The sequence below is a fragment of the Psammomys obesus genome, unplaced genomic scaffold (genome assembly GCF_907164565.1).
Source record: "Psammomys obesus unplaced genomic scaffold, mPsaObe1.curated_primary_1811, whole genome shotgun sequence".
NCBI classification, from domain to species: domain Eukaryota; kingdom Metazoa; phylum Chordata; class Mammalia; order Rodentia; family Muridae; genus Psammomys; species Psammomys obesus.
In genome coordinates, this window is record NW_026591086.1 from 1,534,013 (window position 1) to 1,560,478 (window position 26,466).

General features: G+C 46.2%; 1 protein-coding gene across 1 annotated transcript; it reads right to left on the bottom strand.

Annotated features, from left to right (window-relative positions):
• Nucleotides 1–507: 507 nt before the first annotated feature.
• Nucleotides 508–26,135, bottom strand: Fdft1 (farnesyl-diphosphate farnesyltransferase 1). The gene is made up of 8 exons (XM_055609652.1): nucleotides 25,935–26,135; nucleotides 16,516–16,613; nucleotides 15,282–15,465; nucleotides 12,130–12,258; nucleotides 9,589–9,780; nucleotides 5,611–5,787; nucleotides 4,204–4,356; nucleotides 508–1,084 (listed from the first exon to the last, which is right to left on the bottom strand). Exons 1-8 carry the CDS (start codon nucleotides 26,031–26,033, stop codon nucleotides 863–865), a joined length of 1,254 nt encoding a protein of 417 aa, XP_055465627.1. The 5' UTR covers nucleotides 26,034–26,135; the 3' UTR covers nucleotides 508–862.
• Nucleotides 26,136–26,466: the final 331 nt, after the last annotated feature.

Sequence of the window (26,466 nt, forward strand, 5' to 3'; positions counted from 1 at the left end):
GGGGTGGCCGGTGGGGCAAATGGCACTGGCAGGCTAGGCAGCAGATGATGCTATCTTTGCTGCTACCCTCCATGAGCAACACAGGACCGCCAGCCCTTCCCAGCCCTTGCCAACCGGCTTTGTTGTGGTGACAGAGGAACCTGTCCTCAGATCACTACACCATCTGCCTGGGCTTGCAGGTGAACCACACTTGACAAACTTGGTCATTACAAGGGCTTTTAGTTTGTTCCCTCCTGGGGCTGGGGACCTAACCGAGGGCCTTGTGCCTATTAGGCAAGTGTTCTGCCACAGGAGTTATGTCCCAGCCCTTACATGCTATTCTAAAAACCTCAAAATCAGTAACTTTTCCTACAGCCCACGCTTCTGACAGGTGGCCAAAGGCACTGGTGAACACTTTAGCTCCCTTTGAGTGAGAAACACAGGCCCGCACTCTCGGGAAGCTTCGCGGCAGCATCTAGAATGATGACATTAACACCGTCCACTGAGAAATAGGAACCAGACAGAAGAAAAAGTCACTTCATTTTCTATTATGATGGCTATTCAAAGGCTGTTTCAAATGAAATCAATCCAATCAGCGCTCTGGCCAGGTTCACTCGGATCTGTGACCATCACATGTGGCTCCCCCTTCTAAAGTGCAGCAGTGAGCATGCTGCCAATGGCTACAAAAGGCAGAGGGGCCCACACTCCTCAGCAAGCACCAGGCTGCTGAGGGCAAGGTGTCCTTTCCTCTGGACAGTTCCTAAAGGTCCCACACACAGTTCTCCGAGAGGTTAAAGGAGGGAAAATGGAAGGGAAGTCAAAATCCAGTTGGAGGAAGAGGAAAACCCATTTCACTTGAACTTCAGCTTCCGGCCAAACAAAATCAGTGTTCTCCTGTCTGGACATAGTCTTCTGTGACCTGGGACAGGGTGCTCAGGTACTGCCAGCTCAGGGCAGCCAAAAGCATGACAAACGACAGGTAAATGGGAGAGTAGTGGCTTCGGGAGATGAGCTGGCAGTTGGGAAGGTTCTGTGTCCTAATGGTGGAGATGATCTGCTTGGTTTCACTGGATGACGGGTCTGAGTTGGGGATCCGGTGATAAATCTGTTGAGGAGAGAAGAAAAGCTACTCAGCACTGTCCCGAGCACATGATGTCAGACATTCTCAACAGGTAGGTGCTTTATACCATGTCATAAAACAGGTTCTGAGAACAGGAGTCCCTTGCTGTGCTGTGATAAGGCAGAAGCGCCACCTAGGCCTGTTGAGCAAGGAAGCACGTGGTGCAGTGCAATGTACAAAGCTCACCAAGGAGCCACTAAGTACCTGCAGAGCAGCTGCTGCACCAGATCCGGACGCCTCACAGTGCCGGGCGTGCGTAGGTGCCCGGTGCATGGTGGCATGATTTGATTACACCTCTGACCAAAGGCTTGTGTTGGATGAAGAAACTACAATCCCAGCAACTGGGCAAAGGTAGCTCAAACAGCAGAGATCACCAAGCCGTCCTGCCAGGACCTCTTCAGCGCTGCTCCTTCCATTATGGTCCACATCTGCAGAATCCTGCTACTCCTTCGACGTCCATGCCCCTAGTGACTCACATCTGAGCCCCAAATCCATTCACCTGTTCACATGGTCAACAGACATCTACAACCTGATCCCGATAACCCTTGTGCCCACCCCTCTTAGATGCAGATTATCTGAGCTCTTTCCTGTGGATGTGAGGTGACTTGGGCCATATTCTCTCCAATGCGCAGGCAACTGGGCACCTCCCTCTTCACACGCAATGCTACTGCCACCTCTTTCTCCTGCACTCACCCTTCGCATGTTCTCCCTTCTTCTGTAAAATAAAGTCCTACATTGCTAGGTCAGAGTGTAGTGCAGTTACAAAAGCACAGACAGGCCAGTCTAGGTATGTGTGGACTCTGAGGATGTCCCAGGGATTCCATGATTAAGGTAGATGGCAATGTCGTTAACAACTAGAGTTCACAGCCAAGGCATTAGCTGGATAATATCCATGAAACAATCTAAGTGACTGGAAAATGAAGATGGAAGCAAAGCAATCCAACATTTAAAGACTAAGAATAGGGAGAAAGGCTCAGGAGCAGGAAGAGGAGAGGTTAAATAGGAGAAAGTATTACTGAATACAAGAAAGCAAAGACTCCAAGGAGAAAAGAGTCACTGCATCAAATGACAGGGGGTGGGATGGTTTATCATCAGAAAAGCCACCAAATTATTTCTTCCTTTTTTGGGCTATACACACTCAGGTGCTAATCTGTATAGTTAAGGAGGCCCCAAGAGCCTAAAAAAAAAAAAAAAAAAAGCACAGGAACATGAAAACAATGGCCCTTGCCAAGGAATTCAGTTTGGCAGAGTAGAGGATGGAAGTTTCCGGGTGTTTGCCCACACACTACCTCTATCCCGCAATAGCAGGTAGAGTTTTCTGGCTGACAGGTATGCAGGCTGCTCTGAGTTAGGCTGCTCTAGCTACTGCTGAGCAGTCTTGTCCATTGCTCAGGAGGACATGAGCCTCCATTGAAACTCTCTGTAGGCTTTGGTGGCCTCTAGGAAGCCTCCTCCTGGTACATTCTTAGTACAACTGAGGAGACAGACACTGTGGAAGAGATACATCCTCCTCTCCTACAAGGGCAGAACTGATCCGTGAGATCAGGAACGGCTCTAGCTGCTATCTAAACGCCAGCAGGTCAACCTATCTGTAGACCTCATCTAATCTTGACCGACTGATTTTGAGTCTCACAGAGTTCAGGGTGGCCTCAAATCTGCCATACAGGTGAGGATGACCTTGAATTCCTGATCCTCCAGCCTCCATCTCCCCAGGCTGGGATCATAGCCACGTTTCACCATGACTGGTTTATATGGCGGATACTGGGATCAAACCAAGGGCTTTGTGCATGGAAGTCACTCTAGCAGCTGACTTCTATTTCCAGGCCGAAAGTCTTCATTATAAAGCATCACTGGAACATTTTCCATAAAGCTGACATTAGAGCTCAGATTTTACTATTTGGACTTTACAATTTTGAAATTTTTCTGCATCAAATCAACTTAAATATTAATACATCCTTTACCTTCCATTTCACTGGAGTAACTTAAAAGAAAATTAGAAACCCTGGATCAGAGGTTAGCAAGTTCTCTTTTAAAGGGCCCAAAGCTATTTTTAGCTGTCTGGGCTACTCTGTTGTAACTACTAAACTCTGCCCTGAAGTTGCAAAATCAGCCAGACAAGAAGGGAACACAGCAGCCAAGTTAGGCCAGCGGCATTTAGAGAAACAATTGTGACAGCTTTGCCCTCAAACTCAACTACCAGCAGTACTTAATTCTAATAATTAAGAAAGATACAAAATAAAATATGAACTTTAGTGCTCACGAAGATTTTATAAATTTGCTTTTACTGGTGTTTTGTCTGTATGTCTGTGTGAGAGTATTAGATCCTGGAGCTCACAGTTGTGAGCTGCCATGTGGGTGCTGGAAATTGAACTTGTAAGAGCAGTCTGTGGTCTTAACTACTGAGGCATCTCTTCCAGCCCAGCTCATGAAGGTTTTAAAAAATGACTGTCTAAATTTAGTGATCAGTAAGCCAGGTAATTTCCAATACGCCTGTAAAGGCAGCACTTGAGGGGTTGAGGAGGGAGGGTTACAGTGAGTTCAAGACCAGCCTGAGCAGACACTATGCTCCAGTCACCCCTCACATGCTTGTGGACACAGCTTGGGGAGGTTTTGCTTTCTAAGGTGGTTTTGGCATTTGAAAATAAGAGTTTCAAGAAAACAAAGCAAAAAACACCTACGAATTAATTGTAACTTAATAGTCTTATTGGAGTTTTTCAAGCGAGGTCTGTTATAGGATAGAACATACTGTCAGGACAGAGCATCTGGCATATGAGGTCACTCAGCCATACACTGCACTAATTTCCAAAAGGCTCCATGTCACATCCTTCACCCCTCAAACAAGCCTGATGGGCCTCTAGCATCATCTCACAGCTCAGGACACATTGTTCTTCCGAGAGGCCTCAGCACACAGCCGTGTTTCTTCTGTATCATCACTTGGGTCCTGCAGGGGGCTCTGTGTGTATTTTCTAATAAGGGATACCAAGTGCTCTCTCTAGGCTGTAACACTGAATAGCGAGGACTCCTATCCAAACATGGTCTGGTTAAACCATGACACAATTTAATGCATAAAAGCAGCTGCAAGTACCAGAAAATTAAATACCCACCTCTTCTATATACTGATATATGATAGCTTTGACGGCTGGCATGTTGGTGGCATCCATCATGAGGGTAACTGCTTGCCCCTTCCGAATCTTCACTACCCCTTTGAATACCTGCTGATTATTGTAACAGGCAGCCAGTGTAGCAATGGCCATTACCTAGAGGCAATAGGAGAGGGGGGAATCTCAGTTCATGAAGATGGAACAAAAGGCGCTGCATGCACTCACAGTAGCAAAGCCTTTCTGTAGACCGCACAAGTGCTGAAGGGCTAATGTACCAGCTAAGCAGCGGTACCCAGCGAGCAGGCCAGTAGGGTCTACCTTTCCAGCTCCCTGTTACTCAACAAGGAGAAATTATTGTCATTCGCCAGGCTGTGGTGGCGCATGCCTTTAATCCCAGCATGTAGGAGGCAGAGATGGAGACAGGCAGCTCTCTGTGAGTTTGAGGCCATCCTGGTCTACAGAGCTACTTCTAGAACAGCCAGGGCTACACAGAGAAACCCTGTCTCAAAAAACAAAACACACATACACACACACACACACACACACACACGCACACAATCATTTAGCTACAAAGATTCCATTTTACAAACACAAGTAAATCCAAAATTTTTCACAGTAAAGCAGTGAAGTTAGTAGAATGGAAATATATTTCAAAATAATATCTGGAAATAATTTTCCAGTTTATCCTCTTATGAATATAATCATTATTTATTAAAAATTGTGTGACATGAAAACAGTGGAAGGGGGTGATGACTTCCTGTGCTTAAAGGTAAATGATTCTTGGGCTGATGGAAGCCTGGGATAGCTATACAGAGTTAGCTGAGCACCAGTCAGAGCTGTCAGTACAACAAGATCAACCCACACTTCTGAGTTAATCACAGAAATAACTGGTAAAGGAAATTACTAAGTGTAAGAATATACAGCGGCTAGGACCAGACATTGCTATCTTGAATACAAACAAAGGATTAAAATACTGAGGTTTAGTGAAGACATCGTTTCATTTACTCACTCATTTCATGTGTGTAGGCAATGTGGGACACCAGGAATCTAACTCAGGAGGTCACTTAGTGGCAAGAGTCCTCACCTGCTGAGCCATGTCTCATGGTAACAGCCTTGCCCAGGTTAACTGGCATGCTGGTCATCTAGGCTGAAGCCCAGGCTTTATTAGCATAATAATTTAGCTAGTTTAGAATACTTGGTGGAAGAAGGGTACACCCAGAAGGAAGGTTCTGAACAGTTAACCTTGTTCCTAAATGTGGTGCAAGGAGCCTGTGGTGACTCACGGCCTACTCCTGAGTCATGTAGTGATTAACACCAGAGTAACTTTCTTAAGAAACCATGACCCTGAAGAAACACAACAGCACAAGACAGAAGCTGTACTCTTTCCGGCCCAAGCACCCCACTCCGTACCTGTGGAATAGCACAGAAGTTAAACACACTTTGGTTCCGAAGCCTGGACAGGTAGGTGATGACGTGCGGGATGTGTTGCAGGGTGTTGGTTATGAGTTCGTTCAAGCACTGCACGGCCACATCTATGTTCTCTGGCTTAGCAAAGTCTTCCAGCTTCTTAACATACCTGCCCCACACCTAGCCAGTCAGGAGAGCACAGAACAAGTCAAGGGGCGAACAGGTGGAGAGTTGACGTGTGTTATGCAATTTACTTGTGGCCCGGAGGGGGCTCAGTGTAGACCATTAAGCATGGAAGCTTAGCCTGAGCCGGGCCTGGGTTCCATCCTCAGAACCAAAAACTGACAAGACATGAATGAGCTATGTACAGTGAAAGCATTTTTCACTGCGAGACCCAGCTGCTTCAGGCTTCAGCTAACAGTCATTTACAGCAACAAAGTCCAACAACAACAAAAGAGTCGAGGTGGCACTCGAGAGAGAAGGCGCCCTTACAGATGATCAATGCAGCACGCACCAAGCAATATCATAATGACCTCGGCCTACAGAGGCCTCCTGCTAGCCAGGAGGGTGTGAGGACATTACTGAACACCCCCAGCTACATACAAATCAACTCTGGCACCACAAGCAGACCGCTCAAAACCCAAGACGGTCAATTTTGCTAAGAACGCTGTTGCACAAGAACGTGTGGGGAAATGAAGAGCTGTGCATGGAGGGCCAATCACCTCTCCAGGGCATGTTAACCTGAACTCAGAATAGGACTCTCGGACCCCTCACTTCCAAAGTGTGAGGAGTTTAATGGTTTGTTTTCTGGGGCATGAGGGTTGTTGTTTTGGTGGTTGTTTTTTGGAATCAGAATCTCCTAAGCAGCCTCAAACCTCCAGGCTTCAGTCCCAGGGTCTGGAACACTGAGATTATAGGTATATGGCCACCCTACCTTGCCTAGTTTTATGATTTTTTTAATTAGGAAACATCATATATATATATATGCCACCTGTGTGTAGGTGCTAGGAACCGAACTCAGGTCCAGTGAGAAAGGATCAGGTGCTTGTAACGTTGAGCCACTGCTCCAGTGCCATCTTATACAGTCTTAGTATGTGCACAAATCTACCGAGACTAGATTGTTTTGTGGAACCCATTAAAAACAACAACAAAACCTTACTGAATGAATGTGTTTATCAACCCACTTCAACAATTACTGACATATGACAAATCTGTTCTATCTACATCTAACTAGTGGACTATTTTAAAGTAGAGCTAGACTTATCATTTTTATCCTTACATTATGATTTCCAAAAGAACATTGAACTTAGGGCCTCATACATGCTAGGCAAGTGTTCTACCACTGAGCTACATTCCCTGCCTGGAACCTTTCTTGTATATATAAAATACCAGGTCATGAATGATTAATACTTAATACAGTCTTGAAATTTACCTTCCTCCTCACATAGTTTGACTCTAAATAAGATCCACACCCAGCATGCGCTGGACATCACTGAGAATGTCTCCCTAGTTTTTACTTACTGAAGGAAAGGGTGTACCGGGCCCTGGAAGACTTCTCGACTTTTCCTTTCTCTGACTAAATCCCATGATGTTCATTCACCCTGCTTTTTTTAGTAAATGGTAGGTCTGGCAAAAGTACTTTACTATTGATCTGTGTCATTTGCCTAAGCTGTGCCTCCTAGGAAAACAGCAGTTTATGTGGACCTCTTGACACTCTGTCCTTGGAGCCGTCACACCCAAGAGATTGAGGGCTCAGTCTATAAGAATGTTCCCTAGCTCAGATGTCCACTGCAAGGCCCAAGCTGTCGCCTGTTCAGTGTTCATCATGAAGGATGCAGACAACAGGCCAGAGATGCACAGAGTGAGCTGTGGGAGAAGGGTGCAGAGGTTCCCCGCCCTCTCCAGTGTGCACCTCCATGTATTCAGCTATTGAAGCCGAATCCCTAGCCATCTGCAGTTTTGATGGGAGGCTTCACCATGGAGACAGTATAAATTACATCGATGGGTGGTGGTCAATCCTATCTCCAGCCCTCTGGTCATCTTTGGCACCCCTCTCCCTTTTGGTCACATTAATTTGCCTTGGAAGAATCCATCTCAGGCACAGTGGGTACACTGAGAGCCCCAATCCTCTACTCACAGATTGTTAGGAGCCCACAGCCATTAGACATCTGTTTGCAGAACATCTTTAGGCCTCAAAAGACTCCAATCTTAGCATGAGGAAGCGAAGGCAGGAGGAGGGTGAGTTTAGGTCAGCCTAGACTACATGGTGAGATCTTGCTCAAAATGTAAAATAAAAGATACCAAGGGTTTGGGGAGGTTTGTGCCAGAAAACAAGCACCGAGTACATATTCTCATTATGAATCAAATAATAATGGCATGATTAATGGCATGAGCACAGGCAGCTTCATGCTGCCAGGCTTATGTAAGAATTTCAGGTGTTTCTGTTTGCTTTTTGCAGTACCAGGTATCAAATCAGAGTCTTACATGTACTAGCCAAGCACTCAACCTCTGAAGCATATCCCTACTCCCTGCCCAATTTCAGCATTTCAATATAATTTTTTTGAGTGTTTACACAGGCTAGCTTTAAACTAAAGATTTTCCAGCATCAACTGTGAGGGTTCTGGGATTATAAGAAGGTGTCAGCAGACCCAGCTCTGCTATGAAATTGTTTCGTAACAGGATTACTTTTCTCTCCTTTCTTGCATTTGCTTACTGCCGGCCCACAGATGGTGTTAGGGTTCTAAACCGCAGCCTCATGCATGTACGAAAGCACCATGCCTCTGAGCTGTCTCCCTAAACCCACAGCATGGTCACAGGAAACAGCGAAGAAGAGCCTTCCATTTAAACAGCAGCACAGCAGTTTCTGCACTTTGGTTTTTCCACGGGGACATAACCTGGAGGTGACGCCACAGTGCCGTGAGCCTTACTCTGTGACTAGACATTTGAAGCACTGAGAAACTTCACCTTTACACAGAATGCTGTCGTAAACAGGCTCGCCAGCAGCACAGCGCTCCATGGGCTTGCCCAACGAGAAATGGCATCTTGGTGCCTCTTCCTGCTCAGGAGCTGACACTGACTGACACGGTGGACTGGACATTTGTCTCATTTCTGTCACCCTTCTAGCCTGCAGTGCAGGTGAGCGCTTCCATTTCACTCCGCAGCTGAGGAACCGGTACTCACGAGTCACAGGCATGCAGTGATTCAGGCTGTGTCTGTGAGACTGTGGGTTGGGACAGTCAGACCCCCCTTCCTGGGTAGCCAGGGATGCCTGGAGGTCATCAGATAAGGCCCTTACCACTCTCCACCACAGAGTCATGATCGCAAGAGAGAGCCAGGCAGGAGCCTTTCTCAAGACTGCCTGCCCAAGCAACCTGGGAGGTGTGCACACCCTGTCTCTCAGATGGCCGGTCTCTTTCTTACAATGTCAGCACTCCCAAGGCTGAGGCTGGAAAGCCTTGAGTTCAAGGCTAGTCTGGGGAAACCCTAAAACTTTAAAAAGTTCCTTTTATATTGGAATGTAAGTTTTGCATCTGTTATATACATTGGAAATGCATTTTCCTCACTGTGAATTTTTTTGTTTTGTTTTTTTGTTTTTTTGTTTTTCAAGATAGGGTTTCTCTGTGTAGCCCTGGCTGTCCTGAACTCACTCTGTAGACCAGGATGGCCTCAAACTCACAGAGATCTGCCTGCCTCTGCCTCCCAAGTGCTAGGATTAAAGGTGTGAGCACTTGGCTTTAGGAGAACACTTTATGAAAAGCAAGAGGAGATTTTTCTTTGGTTTGGAGGAAGTCTGTCCAGAGAGAGAAATGCGTCCAGGCCATTCACAAAGCCTGAATCCCTGGATGCAGCTGGTCTACCCAAAGGAAATGACCTAATGTATTCTATCCATTCTGATGTTCCCTAAGGTAGTTTGACTTTTTAGTCACTTGCAACATTTTTCAGTCTAAAATCATTTTCCCCTAAGTACTCTACATCAGTTACCTCTTGAGGCCAAAACTCTCTTCCTTCTTGTTGGTCTTCCAGATAATCACGAATGATGTTTGTTTTCTGCAGGAACAGACCCATCGAGTTGGCGCACTCTGTGTCTTTACCAACTAAGGGGTCTTCAAACTCTGAGGCGGAGAACAGACGAGAAAGGCCAATTCCCACCAGCCCAGCAACGTAGTGACAATACTGCAAAAGATTGTGTAAAGTACTTTAATAATGACACAGAAATGGCCTTGCCAGGCATCATTAGCTACAAAATAGCAAGTCTAAAGCAGAATGTCTCAGTTCTCCTTTTGATTAAAACACAAGTATACAAACAAGATGTAGCTACACTGTATTCCTGAAACCCTGTGAGCACTGCAGGCCAACACCCATTGGACCTAATGTTTTCACCTCCATTGCACAGAGGACAAAACTGAGCAGCGCTGTGGTCAGTTACTTTGCCTATAATCACTCATCTGCAGAGCCCATGACCCAAAGGTGTTTGTTTTATTTTTTCTTTCTTTTCTTTTTGTATTAGGGTTTGAAGTGCAGAGCTTTGCTTTTCTTTTCCCAAAGGCCGATCTCACTCACTTTACTTCTGCCATATTCTGTAGACAAGGCAGGCCTCAACCTTATGACTTCGCGATCCTTCCACCTCAGCATCCAGAGTAGCTGGGGTTACAGGGGTACGCAATTATAGATGGTTAAAAAAAACTATTCAAACTATGAATCCAGCCTCACCAACATTTCTAAAAAGATCTCAGCAAGATTTTTGGTAAATGTAATGTTTAACTGCCAACGAATTTCTTTCTTATGAAGGCACCCTGCTCCCCAACCACCCAAAAAGGGTAAGTTGTTGATTGCCACATGAAATCTATATACCAGATATTGAAAAACAATCCTCCATCTACAGTGCTAAGAAAAATGAATTTCAAGATAATAGTTCTTAGGCAGAAACACTTTTAGGACAGAGACCCATAATTCATCTGCCTTCAAAGCTGAAGAGAAAATAATTCATAAAACATTCAATTATATCTGTTGAGAACTTCCTTCAATAACTATGATGTTTCATAAACAGCTCTGTGCAGATGAAAAGGAGTTAGTATTGAATGAGCCATGCCTAGAGTTGGCCAGAATTTTTAACTTTATGTTAAAAATCAGAAGCTGGCCTAGCACCAATTACACATTTATTAAATTAGACAGGATAAGCAGCAGTTCAAAGACATTCCCCTAAGTTTGAAGTTTTTATTTTGTTTTGTAAGAGTCTCACTGTAGTCTCTAACTGTCCTGGGACCTGTTATGTGGACCAGGCTAGCCTCAAATGCACAGAGATCTCTGTGTCATGAGTGCAGGGGTTAAAGGCATATGCCACCAAGCCTGGCCAAGTTTGTTCAGTGCTGAGGTCAGAGACCAGGGTCTGACTACATCACCTGGACCTATACTGGCTCAATGAATATGTCACTATTTCAAAATCTGAACCTAAGTACTAAAAGAAATACAAACACATAAATTCTCTAGGTATTTAAGTGAACAACTGGTTCCTTTGTCCAGATGGGCAATCTATCATAGCCTACCAACTCCTAGCCTAGCCTGTATCCCACACTGCTGGAAAGGAAGACACTCTGGCCAGACAAGCTATTATTGTGTTTGCTTCATCCCCTCTTTTCCAACTCTCCTCAGGAAGATGCACCATGCTCACAGGAGGATGATGCACTATGACAACAGGGATAACTGAGTTCTCCATTCGTCAGCAGTTGCTATAGTTTCCGTGTTGCTCTAAAAGCAGATGGAAGTCTCCTGGGCAACAGTGCTAAGGTGGGGATGCCTTGTGGGAGGATGGAGGACATGAAAGCTCCATCCTCATAAATGGATTAGTGCAAGTTATAAATGAGCCTCAGGCTGGGACTTCCCTTTCCTGTTGGCTCTCTCTCTCTCTGGACATATTACAGTGAGAAGAGCAAGAAGGACATTTCTAGATATAACTAAACTTTCCAGACATTTGAGAAAGAAGGCATGAAAACCTTGGATATCTTTAATGCATCCTTTGTATTTCTTTTTCCTTTTTCTCTTTTGGCAACACTGGGAATTAAACCCAGGGTTTGGACACACTGGGCAAGAACTCTACCGCTGAGCTAATCCAAAAATTAAAGAAGAAAAACTCCTCTGGTGACTCACACACTAAAGCATGTACATACACAATATTCCATAATGGAAAAGAAAATAACAACAACAAACAAAGCATTGTTTTTAAAATTTGAAAAGCACTGCTATGTGTATTACAGGAAATTATTTGGCCTAACCTAAAATTTCACAGCAACTTGAGGACAATCTCACAATTTACTTTGCAACAGTAAGCCCTGTAGGGCATGCACTGCCACCGACAGAGCATTCACTTTAAGCTAAGGGGGCATAAGAACACAGTCAGCTTCAACAGATGCTGGTTAAACCAGAAAACCCACTTCTGGAGGCTATGCAGTCCTTGTTCTGAGCTTTACCATGGGGTCAGCTGGCTATCTAATTTAGCAGACCTTGACCCTGTTTACAGACACTGACCTTGTCCCAGTCCTGTTTGGAGGTCACATGCTTGTTCACAAATTCTGCCATCCCACATCCCATTTTCTGGCAGATGTCAGCAATCACTTTTTGGTATTTCTCAGCCAAATTTCTAAACTCTAGGGAGATCTGAAATGGAGAACATACACACATACAAAAAACAAACAAACAACAACAACAAAAACAAAACAAAAATCAGATTACACACTTCATGGTACCAAACAGAAATTTACAATGCTGTCCAGTCACAAGCTGGTGATAAGACAGCTGCTTCCCTTCATTGGTCAGATTCCCCAACGATGTCGTGAAACCAGTGTTTTCCTCACTCCAAGGCCATGTCTTTAAATTACGCAAGGGCTCAGTTTAACTCAGTATGTCTGCTTCTCAGTGCTGTCTTCCCTGTAAACCCAAGCTCCATACAGAAATGTAGTGCTGACTGTTCTGGAAATGTATTGCTACTACACAAATACCTTAAGCTCAAAAAAAAGCACTTAAAAGTTATCAACGTACAACATAAACACAATGAAATTTCTGTTCTTATTTTTGAGGCAAAGTCTCACTATATTGCCCTAGCTGACAGCTAACTCACTATCCTCCGGCCTTAGGCTCTCTTAGGTGTGTGGCACCACAACCTGACCCTCCATGAAAGTTCATAAAGGAACAGCTGAGCTGTTAACATGAAACACTCAACAACTGTGAACAGGCAACTGTGAGTCAAGACCTCACGTGAGGGCACTGTGTCAGAGAAGCTAGAAACCCTCCTCAGAAAGGTCCAAGGGTACACCAGCTGGTCAGAGAGCCACCAAGTCATCTCTGAGGGACACTAACTCTTAACTCCTCTCTCCTCAGATTACATAAAAGTCAGTATGTTCTTTCTAGAACTCTCTTCTTTCTAGGATAGCTGATCCAAGTCAGAGCCAAAGGGCAACTCCTTACGTGGGCTGAAGCCATCTACTTGCGCCTCCCTAGGACTCTGCTCTTTGCAACTCTGCTCTGTGGCTACAGCAGTTCTGCTTGTTAAGGGGGCAGCCCAATGAGGGCAGAAAAACAAACACCCCAAAACAGCACCCCACCATCTTCAGTAGCTTTTTGGAATTTACGATGTAATTCAAGCAAATGAAAACAAAAAATACCCAGTAAAACAAGGAAGAATTCTGTCTTCCTGGATCCCTGAGGGAAGGTCTGCATTTTTCTCCATGCTCTGCTGTGTGACTGCATAAACCACAATCCCAAATAGGGCAAGGGGATTAGGGCACTTCCATTAACTTCAAAACAAACTCCTCGGCTTACAGAAGGCCTTGGGCAGGCTATGATAAAAACACTAGCCATTTTGTTGTTCTGACTCTCCCTCCCCTTCTTGCCTCCCACGTTACTCCCCCTTTAAGGGAGGCTTTCATTATGATATTCAGAACTGACTTAAATTCTTGGTCCTCCTGCCTTCGCTTCTACCATGCATGTCAACATGCCTGGTTGTGTTAACCTTTTCAGACAAGTTCACATATATCCTGGCCTCTAACTCACTGGTTAGCTGAGGCTAGCTTTGAACTCCTAATCCTCCTGCCTCCACTGCCCCACCTCACCCAGCTACCAATCTTTAAAGAGGTGGCAATAGAGATGCCCTAGTCAGCATGGGTTTCCTGGGGTCAGGCACCCTGGGCTCCAATCCTGATTCCCCATTTAGGCAAGGGACTTCAATTTTGACATACCTCAGTTTCCTTATATGTAAAAATATAGGTTGTTTACAGGTGTTTTAAGGTACAGCACACACGGTGTAAGTCTAAGGCAGGGGTGGTAATGTGCAAAAGCTAAGGCAGACAAACATGGGGCATCAGGCTCATGAGTTCTTTGGGCACAGATGTGCACCAAGTAAACAGAGTTCACTTGGCTTACTCTCAGAACAAAAGTACATGAAAATGGAGGTCCATAAGAGGCAAAAAAAAAAAGTTTCAGTTCAGCTAACAAACTGTCCTTTAAAGTACATTCTACCTACCCCGCCTCAACAGGTGTACCCAGTGATGAGGGCACTGGGTCCCATACCTAGTACCAAAGAGAAAACAAAAACAAAACCCACTTCTGTTACTAAAAAGGTATAACCAAGTGCTTCACAGAATTTCCACATGGTTGGAGGAAATGCATCTCTGGCCACCTGGTGCTCTGAAGATACCAATGCACAGTACCTTCCCCACGGCAGAGCTCTGAGGGCCTCTCAGCTCACCAAAGGCTTCCTGTATTTTGGGTTTTGGCCCTAAAAACATGATCTCAGCAAGTGCAAACAGCTTTTGCCCAAAAGCAGCCTTCCTCTAAATAGGCTGGACTCTCTCTATCCACCCAACTCCCTCCCACTCAGATGTATAGACTAGATTCCTTCATTGTAAAAGTCATATAAGGACTGTTCTCCAAAACTCTAGCAAACTACACACAAAACATTCAAATGCCCTCTTAGGGTGTCAGAAACCATGTGACTTCGCTAAACATGCAACTTCTGGAAGGGCAGGAAGTGAGGCACATGTACAGTATGAACTTAAGCTTGGGGCTTTACCTGTAATCCATCTCAAGAGCTAATACCTGTAGCACTTACTGCGCTCCAGGCACCGATCTGAGAACTTTATACTGAAGACATTACCCAACTCTTGCAGTTCTGCTCGTATAGATTGGGACACTGATTCACAACTGATTTCAGCAAAGTGTCAAGGATCTCCCCTTGGCTGCTGCAGAAGCCCACGCCCCACCCAAAGGTGTAACCCATGCTCACAGCACCCCCCAAGCCTCACTGCAGCCTACACTACAGTCAATAGGCCCCTGTGAGCCAGTCTGGAGATCCAACTTTTTTTCTTTTAATTTTTCGACAGTCTGTCTGAAGCCTAAAATGTGAATGACTGGACCTGCGACTTCTCAACAGCATTCTGTAGTGAGGACCACAGCCATGCCATCCAATGAGCACCAACATCACTGTCTGTACGACACAGAGGGAAAACAGGTAGGGAGGGGCTAAACGCCTCATCACCAATTAGTAAGCTGGGATTCCAACCACAACAGTCTGGCTCAGGACTCTCAGCCGCCCTCCAACTATTCCTTTTGCCTTTCTCTCAGTGCAGGGGCTGACAACTGCACTGCCAATGACCAAGACGTGTACCCGGAGGAGGGCCCAGTACCGTGGGGAAGTCCTCCAGCACTTGCCGGTCCTTCTCCTTGCTCTCCGTGAACCGCCACTCTGGCTCATAGAGGAAAGTGTGGAAGTTGCGCAGCATGGGGATCTTCTTCTCCACACTGATGGTCATGTCGTCCTCCACAGTGTCCAGAGCCCGGAGGACCAGATAAAACACACACACTGCGTGGCTGTGAAAAGAGAGAGGCTATTAACATGGTGACAAGCATGTAGTTTTTAAACATATATTTATTTATTTATTTACTTACTTACTTGTGTGTATAAATGTGTATGGTGTGTGTGTGAGTGTGTATGCACGAGTGAGCACATGTGGGAGGTCAGAGAACAACTTCTGGGATTCGGTCCTCCCTTTCCACCATGTGGCTTCTGGGGACTGAACTCAGGTCACCTGGTTTGGCAGCAAGTGCCTTCACCTGTAAACTATTTCATCAGCCTCTTTTTGAAAATATTTATTTTTAAGTAACATTTACAGCAGGGTAGTGCCTCATGCCTCTAATCTTAGCTGTGGGGAGGCTAAGACAGGGAGATCTTACCTTCATGACAGCTGGGCCCATAGAGTGAGACCCTACCTGAGATAACTTATTTAACTTGTGCCAGGTCACCTTCTAAAGCTGTCTCATCAGTAACTCCAGGGCTAAGGAGTGATGTCCTGAGCCTGTCACTCGCTCTCGAGTCTTAAGCAGGAATAATGAACGCTAACGGTTATACAAAGTAAAATGAAAACCTAAGCAGGCGGGTGCTACACCACTCTCAGACTGCTTTAGGTTTAACCAATGCACGTCAGGGACCAAAAGGAAAATGTTTAGAGGGAACGAGTATTTTGCAGATGGAAAACTTTTCAGCATGAATGCCGCGACCGCTGTAAACTTGTGTGCGGTGTGCACAAGAGGCACGCTTGAAATGTAACGCGACAGACAGAAGCCAAGAAAAACGCCGGGCCTGCTCACTGACAGGTGCAGGTGCCAGAACTAAAAGAAGGTAATAAACATGGCCGCCCCACCCCCTTCTCTGAAAGGGCGGGCCTAAAAGGACGCTGGCTGGTAGATGGCCAGGTGCCTGGAAGGGCATTTGCAAGTAAACACATGGGCACAGAGGGGGGAGGCAGTCCTGTCTGAGCCACAACAAGGAGCCCGTCTTTCTAAGTGGTGTGTCGACGTGGCTGCAGTGACTCAGAGGTCCCTGGAAAAGCGGTCCTCCCCCATGCAGGGCTGTCCACTAACCGCATTTCCCCATCCAGCGCCTGGATAACGGCGGCGAAGCTGCGACTGGTCTGATTCAGATACTTGTAGCAGGTCTTCAAGCTGCTGCTGAGCGAGTCCTGTGGGCAGAGAAGACACACGGCGGTGGCAGACGTGGAGCAGGAGTGAGACTGCGGCAGGCAGCTGGCAGCCGAGTTCCGCGCCCGGGACCAGTCTTTGCAAGGCCAGGTTGTCAGGGCCAAGGAGCAGCCCCGTTGGGGCGAGCCGGGGGTCCTGGGCGCGGCGACCGGGCTCAACACCAAGGTGCGCTTGACCAGGGCCATGGCCTTGGTGCTGCCGGCGGCTGCCATGGGGAGTGCGGCGAGGAGCCCTTCCTCCATAGGCCCCACAGAGCTGCGAGGCGCCCACCGCTGGGCGGGGATCTGCTAGGGCTAGCGCTGGCCAGAGCAGGGTGAGCCTCACTCCACCACACGTGTAGCCCCGGCCACGCCCCCTGCCGCTTCTGGCCACGCCCCCGCGGACTGAATCCCCCTTCCCCCAGCACGGGCTGGCGCCAAGGGGGTGCGGACCCGGAGCAGCCCTGAGAAGCTGGCTTTCCGTCCCTCTGACAGGGTCTTTTCTAAATAAAACTATCAGTGCAGGCTCCTCCCACTCCTATTACCAACTAAACTAAAGTGTCCTGTGTCTGTGGTCAATCTTAGTGTGTCGCTCCGGCTGGCTCGGAAATCGCTGGGTACACCAGGCTGGCCTCGAACTTGCTTGTGCAACCCTTCTGCCTCTACCTTCTGGGATTACACACGGACGAACGGACCACCGAACCCAGCAATGTGTCCGTCTTTGCACTGCCCAATTTTAGTTGAAAGCGACCAACCTGAGGCCACTCTGGCCACCTAAAGCAATAACCCCTTCACCTTATTAATTTCTCGTAAATAATCAGGACTGAGGCTTCTTAACCCTACTACAATCGTGTTCTCTAAAGAGAACCTGGTTTTTCACAAAAGCTGTAGTAATGTTTGCTGTCCCTCCTGCTAAGACTGTCAGAAACCTTACAATTCCTAGAAGCACGGTATCAGATGTGCAGGGAGTTGGTCTTCCAAAGGAAAGCAAGGAAGGACTAAATACACCTTAAAAGGACTGTCTACACTTTGTGTTGTGCTGTATGTGCATTTTATACGAACCCCTTATGAGCTGCCCCTTGCACACAATCCTATACAATCTCACCACTCATTTTAAGAAAGGAGACACAATCTTCTAACGAGGGAATTGTTTTGAAATACTGCTCATCTGCTGGTAGGCAATCCACAGTTGCACTGGAATGTCAGAGAACCTTGGACCCTGGGGTGTCCTTTTTTATTTCTAGTTCCTACATTTCCTAATATGGATACATATAATTTTGTCTACAGAGTAAGGCTTTCTTTAAAAAAAAAAAAAAAGAAAGAAAAGGATAGAACCCCGAGTTTCATTTGATTGCCATTTCTAATAAAATATTTTAAAACAATTCACCAACTCTTTCAAAATGTAGAAAGACAAGATTTCATAGGAAGAAAAAAAAAGATGTAAGTATTTTCTTTTGACACAGTGTCTTGCTCGTGTAACCCAGGCAGGCCTGGAACTTATGGCAAGCCTCTCCTGCCTTGGTCTCTTCACCACTCAAATTACAGGAGTGATCTACCACACCCAGGGTGAGCAGCTCTTTGCACAGCTCTCTGTCATGCTGTCCCACAGATTTCATCTTCAGGGATAATGGTTTAGGGCAGCGGTTCTCAACCTGTGGGTCACAGCACCTTTGGGAGTCAATGACAAGGCCTTTCACAGGGCTCACCTAAGACCATCAGAAAATGCAAGACATTTACATTATGATTCATAACAGTAGCAAAATTACAGTTATGTAACGGCAGTGAAGTAATTTTATGGTTGGGGTCACAACATGGGGATTGTATTAAGGAGTCACAGCATTAGGAAGGCTGAGAACCACTGGGCTAGGGGCTGCACCAGGACTTGTAAGGAATGCAAAGGGACAGTGGCACTGGGCTTGAAGAGCAGTCTTAGGGAACACTCTTCTCCCAGCACCCCAAGAAGAAAAGCAACAGGACTTGCATCCTTTGTTTCCTCCATGTCACTTTTCTGTTTCTGGTTTCAGTATGTCACCTTGAACAACAGGTCCCTATTAAGGACAGCACTGCTCTCTCAACGTATGTCACTGCTACTGTCCCTAGAGCCTTCCAATTTTTTTTTTTTTTCACTGCTGGATGAGGCCAAGCACACACACAGAACTCTCCAGTGAGGGAAAACAGGGCTCAAGGGCATTCAGGGCAAAAGTACAGCTGCCTCCTTAACGAGGCTGAACTCCCAGACAGACGCTCCAGGCTCCAGTTGACAACCACGAGCACCACCCAGCTAGTATTCCCTGTGGTTAATAAGACAGGTTTGCTTAGGATGGGAAAACCAGGCCTCAGAACCCACGAACCTCAGAATTGGATTTAGCAGGAAGATTAGTCACTGCTTTTTATTGGGCGCTGCATCCCAAACACGACACAAACATTGCCTTTAATTTGTTTAAGGAAGGTATAACAGGCCACAGTCCATGCCACACAGGCAGCAGAGTCCATACACTTCAGTGTTTAGAAAACAAACCATGAAGTGTGGGAACAGCTCTGAGAGTGGGAGTTTGGACCCATGACTCACTAGCAACAATTCTTAAAGCAGCACAGGCGGATATATAAACCAAGTGGGACAAATGAAGCCTCAGCCTCTATCAAATCACACTCTGCTGCCAAATAATGTTGAATCATAGGGAAACAACAACAACAACAAAACAGAACCCTTTCAGTTAGCCAGGCATGGTGGGAAAACTCCCAACCCAGGACTTGGGAGGCGGAGGTAAACGGTGAAGATGCCATCTGGGCTACATCCCAAGGCCTTTTGGCATAAAGAGAAACGAAAGAAACAAAAGAAACAAAACCCCTTTCGTTAGCCTGGAGCTGGCAGGCTGTGGCTGGGGGCCCACATCTGTATATGTACTAGCTCACTGATGATAAAGAAACATAGAGATTAAGTTACTGACAAGAACATGCTTGGTTAAACACTAAGAGCCTTGACAGAAGCCAGATCTCCTCAGAAAAGGCCGGCTCCTTCCATTTTGTGGCCCCAGCTTGCACGTGGGGGAATGCACTTAAAAGTGCTAATATGACCAATAAAAGACAAATTACTTGAACTTGATTTTTTTTTTTTTTTTTTTAAGATTAAAAGCCTGCACCACCATGTCTGGCCTGAACCCACATCTATCTTTTTATGCATTTATTACAGAAATAATCAGCTTTCAATATTTTTTATTGTTTATGGCCCTCAGTTTTATTGTTATTTAGAAAGAAATGCTAAATGAAGGGAAATGGCCCGGCACGCCTGTAATCCCAGCACTCGGGAGGCAGAGGCAGGTGGATCTCTGTGAGTTTGAGGCCAGCCTGATCTAAAGAGCAAGTTCTGGGACAGACTACAGAGAAACTCTAATTCAAAAAAAGGGGAAAAAAAAACAACTCGAGATGAAGGGAAATGAACCTTCCTGTTGTTTCTCCTAATTAGAGGCACATTCAACTATCTACCTATCCATCATCTATCTTCCTACTAATCCTTTTTAAAAGATTTATTTATTATGTATACAGTGTTCTGCCTGAATGTGCACATGCACTCCGGAAGGGGGCACCAGATCTCATTATAGAAGGTTATGATCCACCATGTGGTTGCTGGTAATTGAACCCAGAACCTTTGGAAGAGCAGCTCTTAACCTCTGAGTCACCTCTCCAGCCACTATTTATTAGTCTTATCTGTCTGTCTGAGGTTTTACCATGGCATCTAGGCTAGTCTCAAGCTCCTGGGCTCACAGGAGCCTCCTGCCTCCACTTCTGGAATAGCCTGTACCACAGCATGCATTTCAGTGACAGCATTCGGCTACCAGGCCTTGGGTTTAATTCTCATCTTGGGGTGCAGAGCAGTGGTGCTCACAGGCGCCTTCCAAGTACTCAGGAAGCACACTGATCACCAACTCCTCAGGAATAGCTCAAGCATCACTTTCTCTGCCCCTTACCATGGCCACCCACTTCCTTTCACAGAGGAAACCAAAGCCTTCAGTCTCCAAGCCTCTCATTCTATAGAGGAAAAAGAGAAACAGTCCCCAGCTCTAAGTCATAACCTTAAAAATCTGCCTTCCCGACTTCGCCACTCCCACCTCTTGCAGCTATGTAAGAGGTTGGTAATGATCTCTGTGGAAACACTGGGTATTTGTCTCACCTCCTCTCCCAAAGGAAGACATGCTTGACAAAAGCCATGTCTTCTGCCTAGATGCCGCTGCTGCTTTTCGAAAATTACACACACCAGTTCTGGCCTTATAGCTGGGTGTATCCCACACTTGAGCTTTCTGGGCTGAAAAACTCCAAGCTATAAAGCATCACAGAGGTGCATGTGTGGCCAGGAATGGCTGGGCCTCCCAGACACACGCTTAAAAGAGCTATGAGGGAAAAGCTTGTAATGTGTGAAACGGCAGCAACAATCCTCCTTGTCCCCTTCAGATTATAAAGAATGATCTGCAATAAATTGTAACCATGGCCACGATAATTCGTGACTCTTTCCGCAAGGAAAAAAATCCTTCTCTCCTTCCTCATACCTGACTCTCAACATTTGGGGTCCAGTTGGACAGCAACAGATGTGACTGAAGCTGAAGTCTGAAAAGTGTGGGTACTGAGGTCTGCTCGCTTGTAGTGTTCATGAGTCCCAGGGCAAGCCTGGAGGCTGATGAGATGTGTGTCTCCCCTACACGGGCTGTAGCCTGCTTGTCACCCCTCCATCAGCCACAAGCTGCCTGTTAGCTGAGCAGGCCACGGAGAAATGGCTCCAGCTCTTCCCACCAGAACCCCCCAGCTGTCCCAGACAACTGTGACCTAAGCAACAGTTGTTAAAGGGCTAACTTTGGCTTCCTAAAACTAGGATAAAGCATACACAGCATATCTCACCACTCAGCCATCTTTCAGTAGCTCACTGGTATTAGGACGCAGCACAGTGTCGTACAGCCAAACTCTACAACTGCAGCCCTAAGCTTTGGGATGGAGTGTCCTCAGTAAAAGCTAATCGGGCCAGATGTCTAAGCGGAGTAAAGGGCTTGCTGAACAAGACTGGTGACCTGAGTTCAATTCCTGGAACTCCACAAAGTTGTCCTATGGCTGTCACATGTGTGCAGTGGCATATGCGCACACTCACACACACAATAACAACAATAATAATACACTTTTTCAATTTTAATTTAAAAAACTCTAAGTGGTACGCTCAGATAATAAATAGCTGTAAGAAGCATCTTCTGACCTGGAACTCACAAATGAGCCTAGGCTAGCCTAGAACTCACAGAAATCCACCTGCCTCTGCTTTCCAAAAGAATGCTGGGATTAACATCATGTGCCACCATGCACAGATACATATATACATACTCACACATACTCTTAGCTGGCTCTGAACAGGCTGCTTTAATATACTTCTGTGGCTCATTACCCTAAGGATGAACAGCATATTAACATAGAGAGACCTCTGAAGGGGCAGAGGAGATGCCTCCGTAGTTAACAGCAAGTATTGCTCTTGCAGAGGACTGGGGTTCAGTTCCCAGCATCTACCTCATGCAGTTGGCAACAACCCCTATAACTCCAGCTCCAGAGGCATCTGACGAGCTTTTCTGGCCTCTGCACTCACTTCCACAAACCCACACAGGTACTGTCACACACAGAGACACACAATAAAAAATTAAAAATGAGGGCTGGAAAGGTGGCTCAGAGATTAAGAGCACTGATTGCTCTTCCAGAGGTCCCAGTACCCATACAGCATGCAGGCACAATGCAGGCAAAATACTGTAAAAATAAGTAAATAAACAAATAAATAAGTAAATATTGGCTTAAAAAATGAATCTTTTAAAATAGTGATTGAACAAGCTCTATAGTCAGACTGTAAGAGTCAAATCCCAGAGGTTACTCCATAGCTATGGGACCTTAGGTAACAACTCAGGGCCCCATCTAAAATAGGAGCTAGAGCAGGACAGTCTATTGCTTTAGTTGTTTCTGAACACTTAATTTCTTAATGAAAATATATAACGAACGAAGTAATATGACAGAATACATATTTAACCTCAGATACACTGGTTTGTTAAATACTTTAGGTATTTTTCTGCATGAAATATTTTGTAATAAAATATAGTCTTAATTGGGCTGGGAAGCTCACACCTACAATCCCATCACTCAGGAGGTTCAGAGTTCAAAGCCAGCCTGAACCACAAAGTGAGTTCCAGATTAGTTTACAATACAAAGTGACAGAGCTGGTCTCAAAAAAATGGAACACCCAGAGACCATCCATCTTAAGGTATGGGAATTAGAAATAACAGCATGATAAAGAAATATAAAGTTCTGAAGTAGCCAGAACAAAATTGCCTGAGTACCATGCAATTATAGAAACCAAACTTTAAAGAAAAAGAAGGAGACGGGCATGGTGGCAGCACATGCCTTTAATCCCAGCACTCGGGGAGGCAGAGGTAGGTAGAATTCTGTGAGTTCGTGGCCAGCCTGTTCTACAAAGTGAATCCAGGACAGCCAAGGCTACACAGAGAAACCCTGTCTTGAAAAAACCCCAAAAATAAACAAAAAGAAAGAAAGAAAGAGAAGAAAGAGAACAGAAAAAGGACCAGGTACATGGCCTTGAAAGAGTATCATACGACAAATAACTAAAGAAAGGATGTAAATATGTTTTTTGAGACAGGATTTCTTTGTGTAGCCTTGGCTGTCCTGGACTTGATTTGTAGACCAGGCTGGCCTGGAACTCACAGAGATCCTCCTGCCTCTGTTTCCCCCAGTACTAGGATTACAGGTGTGGGCCACCACGCCCACCTGTAGCAAATACTTTTTTGGCCTGTTGTCTGAAACAGGGTTTCGATATGTATCCATGGCTAGCCCTTAACTCAGTATGTAGACTAGGCTGATCATAAACTCCGAGATCCATCCTCAACTCCTTCCCTAATGATGGGATTAAAGGCGTGCATGCCACCATCACAGGCTTTGTATCAGTATTAGAGAATACTGAGTTTCTTAATACTTCAGGTCTTATTACACAACAAAGATTTAATCTCCCTTTCGCTCTAAGCGCAGAACAAAGGGTGGAAGTTCTAAGAGAAGGCAGCAAATGCACCCCCTCCACCCCCGCAGGGGTGGTGAATTATGTCACCAGAGGTGTCGGGAGACCAAACAACCTGGACTGCAAGCAGTGAACCTTTATCTTAGGTTCCAAATTCCTGCAAAACAATGAAAAGCTATGGCAACTTTGCCCTGTAAAAGCTCAAATGTACAACTGCTCCAGGATGGAAGCATTTAGATTTCTGAAGATTTGTAAATGTGCAACAAGATAACTTGGCAATGGGACCTAAGTCCAAACATGCAATTCTTTTTTTGTTTGACATATGCCTTCCGCACACAGCTGACAGGTAACTTTCCACAAGGCTTTTAACATATCTGCATTTTGAAAATGACTTGTCACATGCATGTGTGAGGTCAGGTGTAGAAATGTCTGCATTCAAAGAAATCTTATTAATATTGAGCCAAACAAATATTTAGTCATAAAAGCCAGAGACATTGAAATCTCTATATTTCCTCTGGCCAACCCTGGAAAGATTAAACTCGAATCTTAACAAGCAGTGATTTTCCTCCTTACTCCTGTAAATTTCCTTGTAACATTCACTATTCTGCTACACTCAGGTAAAGTCACCTGGTTTAAAGGGCTAGAAGCTTCCCCAAGGCAGGTCTGTTCGTTAATTTCATCTTCACATGTTTGACAGGCTATTTTGTTCAAGGCAGTAAAGACACAAAGAAAAAAGATTCTCATTTTCAAGCAGCTTAAAATCCAGAATTACCAGGGGTAATGAAAACCATTAATCCCAGCACTCAGGAGGCAGAGGCAGCGGACTCAAAGGCAAGTGGATCTCTGTGAGTACAAACAAGGCTAGCCTGGTTTACAAAGTGAGTTCCAAGACAGCCAGGGCTACACAGTGAGACCCTGTCTTGGAAAAAAAATTAAAATCCAGAATCAAATAAGAGAATCTTAAATTGGAACAAGACTGAAATATAGAAATCTTACATCTGAAAGCGACTTTAGGAGCTGAATACAAGACTATGGGATCGCTGTAAGTTAAACAGTGCTAGAGAAGGGCAGGTAAGAAAACTTTCAGATCAGAATGCCATCCTCGGATTTCTACAGAACAATCTCACAACACTTTATCAGAGTCCTGGCAAGATGGAGTCACTAGTGACTCTCTGCAGAAGGCAGCATGAACTGGCCTCCCCAGAGGACATGAACCTACCTGTCACTAGAGCTGTCAGGAGACCCAGTGACTTGGGTTACATAGAAAACAGATTCTTGGCTTTTGGTCCCTTCCCTTGCAAGACTCTCACAACCGTACATCCTTCTCCCCTGAAATGTAATCTTTGCGTTTATTTCTTTGAGGGCCCTATCTGTCTATGCTCTTAACTACATTGCCATACACGCTTTACCCAACAGAGCATCTATCGCCGCGCAAGCGTCCCATGAACGTCTGCTGAATGGCCCAGAGCACTCGTGAGAGAGCGCTAAGTCTTAAAAAAATGAGTAACATTCTGAGTTACAAGAAAATTAAAGTGCTATAATAAAGGACGCCAATCAAGAATACCTTTAAATAAAAACAGTGTCTGATGTTTCCGGTGGGGGGAATGTTTAAAGGTTTTGATGTAATTCACTAATGCAACTGGATGTGTATCCATGCCAACAGTTGCATACATTTGTTAGAATAAATATCGTCAAAGCACGCATTTAACAAAGGGTAGCGTACGATGAAATACAAACAAAAACCAAGTTCTGGCCTTCCAGCAGCCAACAGCTAGTAAGAACTTGTAGATTATGCGCGCACAACGAAAACCGTAGGAAGCACCCAGGAACAAATCAGGGGCTGCAGGAAGGCGAGGAAGCTTACGAGGGCGGTGATGTCTGAAAACTGGAAGGAGCGTGTGGGAGCGGTCTAAGTTTCCACTCCAGAGAAGACAGGGATATGAGAACTCCCACAGGGCTCCTTATGTTCACAAAAAAATCATCTCAGGCGTGTTCTCCCCATCTAATCTCAATTCTGGAACGCACCCACTGGCGTGAAAATAAACCCCAAGCTTAGGAGAACGAAGTGCGCAGCCAAACCACCACGAAAAGCAATGGTTTGGAGAAACCTTTAAAGACAGGTGGAGGGGAGGGCGGGGCCTGTAAGGCTAGAGGGTCCAGCCGGGGTGCGCGACCCAGGCCGGGATCCCGCCCTCCAAGGAGACCAGGGCGTCCGAGACCGTCCTCCGTGGCCCTCCGGGGCGCGCAGCGGCCACAGCCCCGCGGGGGTGCAGGGATGCTCGGCCTACCTGGTCCATCTTGGGTATGAACTTCCGCCGGCCCCCCATGCGGAATCGCAGCAGGTTGTAGAACTCCTCCGGGTGGCCGAGGCACTTCACGAACTCCATCCTGACGACCGTCGGGCACCGGGCTCACCTGTCGGGATCTCCGGTTCCCACGGGTGTCTAGATGCTGCGGGGCGGCAGGGCGAGGAGGCGGGGCCAGCGCCGACGCCCCGCCTACCTCCCGCCCTCCTCAACCGGCCGCGCCGCTCGCGCCGCCAGACGAGGACTGGCGGAGTGGACTGACGGCTGTTGATTGGCCAGGGACGCTCGCACCAGGAAGACGCCGGCCAATCGGCGGCCGGAATGGCCTGGCGCGATGGCCACACCCTAGAGCCCGATTGGAGGGTTGGGAAGAAGCCAGAAAGCGCGATTGGTGTCCGGAATGTCTTGCCTTTGTTTGCTGGCTGCTCGTCGAGGGCGGGCGGCCGGCCAGCGAGGCGCGCGCGTGGAGGTTCCGGGGCGCGGAGAACCGGCTTGATGACCCACGCGCGCCCGG

Bases quoted from the DNA above. Each gene is read 5' to 3' on its own strand.
- Fdft1 (XM_055609652.1), bottom strand. From the start codon at position 26,033: ATGGAGTTCGTGAAGTGCCTCGGCCACCCGGAGGAGTTCTACAACCTG. The intron at 16,614-25,934 runs GTAGGCCGAGCA...CTCTGCCCACAG, and splicing joins TCATACCCAAGATGGACCAG to GACTCGCTCAGCAGCAGCTT. The intron at 5,788-9,588 runs GTAACTGATGTA...CTGACTGGCTAG, and splicing joins GAGAGTTTTGGCCTCAAGAG to GTGTGGGGCAGGTATGTTAA.